This window comes from Phyllostomus discolor, chromosome X, assembly GCF_004126475.2.
Source record: "Phyllostomus discolor isolate MPI-MPIP mPhyDis1 chromosome X, mPhyDis1.pri.v3, whole genome shotgun sequence".
NCBI lineage: Eukaryota > Metazoa > Chordata > Mammalia > Chiroptera > Phyllostomidae > Phyllostomus > Phyllostomus discolor.
In genome coordinates, this window is record NC_050198.1 from 106,923,475 (window position 1) to 106,931,617 (window position 8,143).

At 44.9% G+C, this 8,143-nt stretch overlaps 1 protein-coding gene across 1 annotated transcript; it reads right to left on the reverse strand.

Annotated features, from left to right (window-relative positions):
• Nucleotides 1–4,813: 4,813 nt before the first annotated feature.
• On the reverse strand, nucleotides 4,814–5,886 carry LOC114504890 (heat shock transcription factor, X-linked member 3-like). Its single transcript, XM_028522734.1, has 2 exons — nucleotides 5,276–5,886; nucleotides 4,814–4,971 (listed from the first exon to the last, which is right to left on the reverse strand). The coding sequence occupies exons 1-2, from the start codon at nucleotides 5,884–5,886 to the stop codon at nucleotides 4,959–4,961; spliced, it is 624 nt and encodes a 207-aa protein (XP_028378535.1). The 3' UTR covers nucleotides 4,814–4,958.
• Nucleotides 5,887–8,143: the final 2,257 nt, after the last annotated feature.

Here is an 8,143-nt window from a genome sequence, read left to right on the forward strand (position 1 = left end):
AAAGCAGATGGCCACTTGAGAGCTGTTCTCTTGGCCTGGATTTGCTCATTGGAATCCTCGTGTGCTATCATTACAGATCATTTGACCCTCACTTTCCTGTTCGTCTTTTTGCGTGTTGTCACTGGCAGTGTGCACTCTGCAGATGAGGCAACGGCTCATCACGTGACCTAATGCTGGCCCGTTTCTGCAAATAGTGACCACAAGAGTGGCGTACAAATCCTTTTGTGGCTAATGCCGTGGTCTGGCCAGGACGGCCAAAGGGGTGGGGGATTAGAACAGCCACACACTCACTGAGCAAACCTATCACAGGACGTCTTACGACTCATACAACATTTTCCCTTCACTCCATCCCATCTGCATTTGTCTTAAGAACCTCACCTGTCTCTCATATTTCAACCTACAGCTTCCCAGCCCAAAGAGTCATGCGCTCATGTTCTCTAAGAAGATATTTGAGAACTGCCCACGTACTGTTCTCTCTTCTGCAATAAGTAAATGAAACTGTTTGCTTATATAATGTTTCCTTATTTGAAAGGAATTTGCTCTGCTTTGTCTTCTGCATAGCACTTATAACACCTGAAATATTTTTAAAAGATTTTATTTACTTCTTTTTAGGGAGAGGGGAAAGAAAGGAGAAAAACATCCCTCTGTGGTTTCCTTTCACGCGCCCCCTACTGGGGACCTGGCCCACAACCCAGACATGCGCCCTGACTGGGAATCAAACCGGTGACCCTCTGGTTCACAGGCCAGCCACACCAGCCAGAGCAACACCTGAAAAATGTTAAATTTGTTGGTCTCTTACTTATTATCTGTCTCTTCTCACTGGAATATAGTTGCTCTAAGACAAGATCCTTCAATATTTTACTCACGTCTATGCCTGAAGTTTCTGACATCTGCCTTATAAAACTAGGGGTCATGAGAGTTCACAGGGCCTGCATGTAGTAAGTATACATGAGTACTGAATTAATAAATTAAGGCTTAAATTAGAAAAACATTCCCTTTCTGAAAATTGTTTCTTTGAATGGGGACATATGTAGATTTTTTGTTTACTTGTTTGTTTTTAATTTGCTTGAAGGGGGTAATAAAATGGACTTTTGTCCCACTGTGAGAAAAGACAGTTTACAGATGTGAGTACACAAAATAGTTTCTTCTCATATTATTATTATTTATTGTATTATTTTTCATACAAATGAATGTAAACCTACTTTTGCCTCTCTATATAAATATAGAATATAAATATATGTATGGAGAGAAAGAGAAACTTCTTTCATTGAGTGGGTAATATTCTGGAGCTGTAACTCTCAGCAAATAGAGAACTGTCAGAAATACCAAACCAAACCAAAATCCCAAAATGCAAATGAGGTGGAATTTATTATAGAGCAAGTGGAGTATGCATAGCAGATAAATGAAATACGTGAGTGTAGTGTGAAAAAGAGGAGGCTTGATAAAGTGGTTCGACTCTGATGAGGTCTTCTGAATTTCCCCTGGCAGTTACAGGGTGGCCACAGGAGACAGAGTTCAGGGGAATCCGACTAACAAAACAGATACTGTGAGCACTGTGTAGAGAACTGTGAATTCTCTTAAATGGTAGGTACAAAATAGACAGGGGGAGGTTAAGAATATTATGGGAACCCTGGCTGGTGTGGCTCAGTGGATTGAGCGCCGGCCTGAGAACCAAAGGGTTACCTGTTGGATTCCCAGTCAGGGCCCATGCCCAGGTTGTGGGCCAGGTCCCCAGTAGGTGGGGTGGAAGAGGCGACCACACGTTGATGTTTCTCGCCTTCCCTGCCCCTCTCTCTAAAAATAAACAAATAAAATATTTTTTTAAAATAAAGGGGCAGGGTTTCATAGCTCCAAACCACACGGTCCCGCTCTTGGGCTCCACCAGAGTCCAACCAGAGTCACCATTCGCTGACCCCGAACAGTGCCTGGGGTCTGCTGCCCACCCTCTAGGCCAAATCCTGGAGGCAAACGTTTGGTGAGAAAGGAAAAGCATGTTTATGTAAAAGCTACACAGTTTTGGATCGGATCTTCTTTCATCATTAGGGAATGGTGCAGGCTGCTCCCCACAGGGAGAGCTGATGGGTCCTGAGTCTTGAGGAGTGTGTCCTGTCAGGGTCACGGTCTCCTCTGATGGGACAGTGACAGGGCAGGGGGTCCTTAGTCACTGCAGTTGGCCCTGGTTCACCCACCTGGTTTTGCTGCTCTTCGGGGCCTGGAGCTGAAGGCCCGGATGTCATCTCTGGGGGGAAAGGCCAGGGCAGGAGAGGTCACCCTGGGGGTGGGGTCCTTGTGTTCCCAGGCTTTCCCCCTGGCAGGCACTGGGGCGTTTCGCCCTGGGGACCCTCTGCACCTGGCTGTCATTGCTCCGTCATTGTGTTCAGCCCTCCGTCTCCGTTTCCCTATTCCGCTCGCCTAGGAACTTTCCTGGCCCCTCACCATCCTGTCTGACCTAGCAATGGACAAACTGGAAAAACAAATGTAGCGCATTAGTGCCTTGCTCCCAGCGTGGCTTGCCCTCCACTAGCACATCCCTAGTTGTGCAATTTAGGCAGCCTGACCTCTCCTATTCCTAGGCATGTGTGATTTAGACCCGCGGTCCCCGACCCCTGGGCTGTGGACAGGGTATGGGTCCGAGGCCTGTCAGAAACTAAGCCGCCCAGCAGGAGGTGAGCAAGCAAAGCTTCACTCCCGTTACTGCCTGAGCTCCCCCTCCTGCCCCCGCTCCACATTTTCCACGAAACCAGTCCTTGGTGCCAAAACGGTTGGGGACCACTGATGTAGACCCATTTAGAGGAGGAACGAGGGGCCAGAGACAAGCCTCCTGTAACTGCCACACAAGGACAGGGCAGGCCCTGATAGGTCCGCTCTTTGGACTGCCTGTTTGATTGTTTTGCTTTGCTTCTTGAATCAACTTTGTCTCGCAGTTTCAGTTCTTGGCTCTGAATCCTTCTGAGCGGAACTCAAGGGCTGAGGCCTCGCTCTGCCTCCCGAGAGGGATGAATGGGCTACTTCCAAGTGAGCATTCAGAACAGTGCTGGGCCCAGAGTAAGTGATATGGAAGTGTTTACTCATGTGGAGGTTTGGGAACCAAATACCGGGAACTGTAGCTGTTTCTTGTCTGGGAAGCACTTGATCTGCCCTTCCACTCTGAATGGTCGCTTTGCTGGGTACAGCCATCTTGGATGTAGGTGCCTGCTTTCATGACAGCAAGGTGGGCCTCTGTGACATGCAGATTGTTTTGAACTAAAGGCAATTTTAGCCAAAGCTCAGGACAAACGTCTGCCTCTCACCCTTAACTGCTTCCAAGAATTCGAATTAGAGGCCTTGCCCGTGAAATATTATCAGTCATAAGCTCTTTTACCCACCTATAGGGCAGGACAAACTTTTATGGACTGAACACCTACTCAGAGTCGAGGGGCACGACCCCACCCCAACTCAGAATGTCCTATGAATCTCTGACTCCCCATGTATGCAGGGCTCCCATACATATATGTTTTAAATTTGGTTTTCTTTTTTTTTAATTTTTAATTGTTGCTCAATTACAGTTGTCCCCATTGTTTTTTTATTGTTGTGCAATTACAGTTGTCTCCATTATCCCCACCACCACCCTCCCCTGCCCTACCCACCCTCCCCTCCCAATGCAATCCCCCCCCTTCCCGCCACTGTTGTCCTTGTCCATGGGTCATTTATACCTGTTGCTTGACTTGCCTATTTCCCTTCTTTCCCCCCCTTACCCCCCTCTCCCTTGCCCTCCAGTTACTGTCAGTTTGTTCTGTATTTCCCTGTCTCTGGTTCTGTTAGATCTGGTTGTTTTCTGTTGCTATTGTGTCTCGTGCACACTTGATTATTATACCAGCCAGAAGAAACTTGAGAGTAGAGAAATGTTGGTTACTCCCTCACAGAGAAAAATAACCAAAAACTGGTATTACATTTTACCTGTTGATCGGCTAATGCTTATCACAGGAGTTTCTTAGCTGGCTATTTCAGTCTTTGCTTTCCCATGTTGTCAAAACATTCTATGATAACTCACCCGGTGGAATTGCCTTCGCCCCGTGCTCTCTCCCCGGCCTGTCCACCCTCAATCTCCTTCTCCAGCCTCAGTGCACAATCCATCAGTGCTTGGTGTGTGAAGTGGCAACTCAGGCCACAGTAGAGATTTTTATATTTACTGTACATTTGTTTATATTAGCTATATTTTTATTTACTATGATATTTAGTGTATTTGCTATGTATTTCCAAAAATGTTGACTATATTTTATATTTAGATGACTAATATAAATATATAGTAAATGTATAAACCATATTTTATAGTATACTTTATTTTATATTTCTATTAGTACTATAAATATATTAATATTATAGTAAATAAAATATTTAATATTTAGTATATTTACTATATATTTGAAAATATTTACTGTGTTTTATATTTCTATGACTATACTCAGTAGATAAGCTCTTCACTGGAATGAGAAAGTGAAGTAGTTAAGTAATCAGTTAAATGTTTAAGTTCCTCATTCTAGGGAAAAATTTTGGCTTTGCATTAACATAAGTGAGAAGCTATTAAAGTGTTTATCCCAAACTAGAAAAGGAGTTTTTCTAATGGCCCACCATAATTCCCATCAAAATAAGCAAACTGACTAATTACAAAGCCTCCCTCCCCTCTGGAAAAGCTGGCAATGGTAAAATAGCAATTGCTCTCACTACATTTTTAAGTCTGTATCATCTTAACCAAGGTTTAACCTCCTACAAGCTACACAGAAGCGGGTTAAAATTTTGGAATCAATGTAAGCAAAACTCTTAAACTTTCTTGTTTCAATTGGATTGTTTATTGACTACCATGGGTTAGTGGTGATAAGGTAGTGACTGCTGCCTGTCATGTGGGCGCTCCGGGTCCTGGATCTTCGGGAATGTGCTCGCAGAAGACGGACAGGCGATCCGAAGGGCCCTCCGCGTCCGGCTCACAACGATCGCCTAGGATGGAAAAGACAGCAGTCAGGATGGAGTAGCAGGTGCTGTACAAACACGCGACCGCGCGATACAGTGGGAGATCTAGGCAGCGGGTGGCCAGGTCCCCTGTGCCATCGGTTGGGGCGGGAAACCCGGGGGCAAACCGGACAGTCCTGGATAGACACTCCCCACTGGGCCCACCTGTGGACTGGACCCGGGAACTGGAATGGCTGGGGTCGCACTTGGGGCCTGCTTCTGGGTTTCGCCACTACTTTCTTTGGTGTCTTCCCTAACGTTACCAAGTGAGGGTCTCGAGGGGGATACCTGCCTCTTCCTGGTCTTGGGAGGTGGCGCGCCGCTCCCTGGAGAGGCAGCAGTGGTCATCCACTTGTATCTTTTCTTGATGTTCTTCAGGAGCGAAGGCTTGTTTCTTTGAAAGTTGGGGTTGCGGTAGATCATCCGTCTTCGGGGTCCCGGACGGCAAATCGAGGTGCCCGAGCGAATTTTGCAGAACCCGTAGAGATTCATCAGACGGATGAAAGTCTTCAGGCTGTCGGACTCGAAGATCTTCTCCGCGCCCCTGAGGCTGAGAACTTGCCTCTGGAAGAGGTCGACCTCGATGACCACGGTGTCCCCCTTGGGACTCCAGCGCACGGAAGGGAACGCGTCGTCCTCCACTATCCGCCACAGTTTCCTGGGGAAGGGCAGCCGGAAAAGACTGTTGCTTCCTTCAACCTCGCTGATCCCTTCCTTCGCATTCTTCGATTTCGGGTTGTCTTGAGAGTTGGGATCCGGGCTCGGGGCTTGGTCCACCTCCATCTCCGTGGCCCGCCGCGGATCCTCAGGGGATGCGTCGGCTCGCACCGTTATTGGTGGTGCTCTTCTGTCTGATGTGGCCGGCGTGGCTTCGTCCATCTCATCGGAATCTGAACTAGCCATGGCTCTGCTCTCAAACTAACCGCCTTGGCCACACGGGGTCTTACAACTGAGCACGACGGCGAGACGCCCAGTATAAACCGCCCTCAGAATTCTAGAGTTTCCGTTGGGGGGCAACCAGCTGCTGACGTGACAGTGCCCCCCATAGGTCTGGAGATGTCATGAGGGTGGCTCACGGGTGGATCTGCGGCTGCGCACTGGCCTCGCTCACTCCCACTCTAGGGACGGGGGAGGCCTGTGGATGGCCTCTTTGATTGCTCAAGGGCGAGACCCTAGTTAATCCTAGCTGGGCGACCAGGGGGACTGCCTGGGTCAGATGGGCCCCTGGGGCACCGTGCTTCCGGGAAGATGGTGATGGGACCAGGCTCAGTTGGCAGTGCCCCCATGTTGCCCCTCCCCCCCCCCCACGGCTTCCAGCTTTGGTCTCTTCCAACGGCTGTAACGGGTTGCTTGGTCCTGCTCACGTGGGTACTAACTGACATCTGGGTGTCTTACCCTGGGTCAAGTCCCTAGAGTAGGCACAACTAAATATTTATAATATTTGTAATATTTTTAAATATTTTTAAATATGTTAGTGTGCTAAAATATTTCAACTTTCTGATGCTTCATCTGTAAAATGTGGTTACTAATGCCACCTACTGCATAGGATTGTTTCCAAGGTTACACAGATAAATTAATATAAATCAAGCCCTTATTACATGATCTGGAACATAGCAAATGCTCAATAAATGTCAAATATTTCTAAGTTGTGGTAACAGATGCCAGAAAAAAGACCAAACATATTTCTTAAATTGTGTACCCTCCCTGACCTAACTTTCCTCTGGAGCTATAATGATGCCAAAAACAGGTGATGAGATTCAACAAGTTGGATTTTAAAAGAGGAAAAGAAAACATCAGTGAAAGGGTTTCTTCTTTTTAAAAAAAAAAACAAAACAAAACAAAATAAGTCATACAAATCACATCATTTGCTTATTTTAAATTACTGAATATATTGTCTATGTCACTTCTTTTTTTTTCAGTGTTTCATTTTATTAAAAAACATTATGTATTTATTTTTACAGACAGGGGAAGCAATGGGGACACAGGGACAGAACCTGCATGTGCTTTGGTTCACTCAAATGAGTCATAGTCTGTGATCTGGTATTTCAGGTAAACACATTTCATGATAACATGTTTCCCATTTTTATATTAATTTTTCAGATTCTACATTACAGAATTCTTGGCATCAAAGTCTTTGAACACATTTTTCCTCTTGCTGAAGTCTGTCCTGTTGGTTTAACTCAAGACTTTTAGTCGAAAATAATCTGCAATCAAGCCACTGTGCGCCATGAGAAGCTTTTGCCCAACCATAACTATGTAGAATTTAAATTAGGGGCCTGACCCAGGATAAGAGTTATCACCAGAAATAACTTTTTCTACCTATAGGACAGGGCAAACTAATAATTTCTGAACATGTGGTCTCCCGGCAATTACTTCATCCCTCGCTCAGAATGTCCCATATACATGTCTTTTAACCTCTCACGGATGTGGGGTTCCTATACATATTTATGTAACTAAATTAGTTTAGTTTCTCTTCCTAATATATCTTATGTTTATTTGATTACTAGACCACAGAAAAGTACCTTTCACATTCTCCCCAGACTCCCAAAAATATAGCACAGAGTTATTCACTCATAAGATTATTTCATATATTTTTAGAAAAAAATATATATGCATATATATACACACACACTTGTGTTAAATTAGGAACAAATTATGCACTTCTTCGTTAGAAGTGATCATTACATCCTGTTTCCAGGCTTTACATTTATTTCTTTGATCTAATCTAAGATCATAATAATTTTAAGTACTTTTTAAGTTATGGCACAACCACATAGTTCCTTTATTTAATCAGTTCTGCCAGACTACGCCACGGGCCATGTGTTTGATAGACTTTGAGAGTCCTCTTTATTGGGAGACTTATATTTCTGCAGATGCAGAAACAAATTATACTAGTTAAGAGATTTATTTTCCTCGAACAATTATTTCTGGTTATTTGAGGGCCTTCATACACACCTGAGCTTCCTCACCAGTGGGAAGCGATTGCAAAGCTTTGGCCGTGTCTCTGAGACACGTGTGCCAGTCATTACGTCACTTTCCAATATCACATTGTCTTTTCCCTCCAACATATTTTCAACATAGTGTGCTAAATGTACTGTTTTCTATATCTCATATTCTCAAATGCATTTGACTTAGGGATAATTTTTTAAACATTTTATTT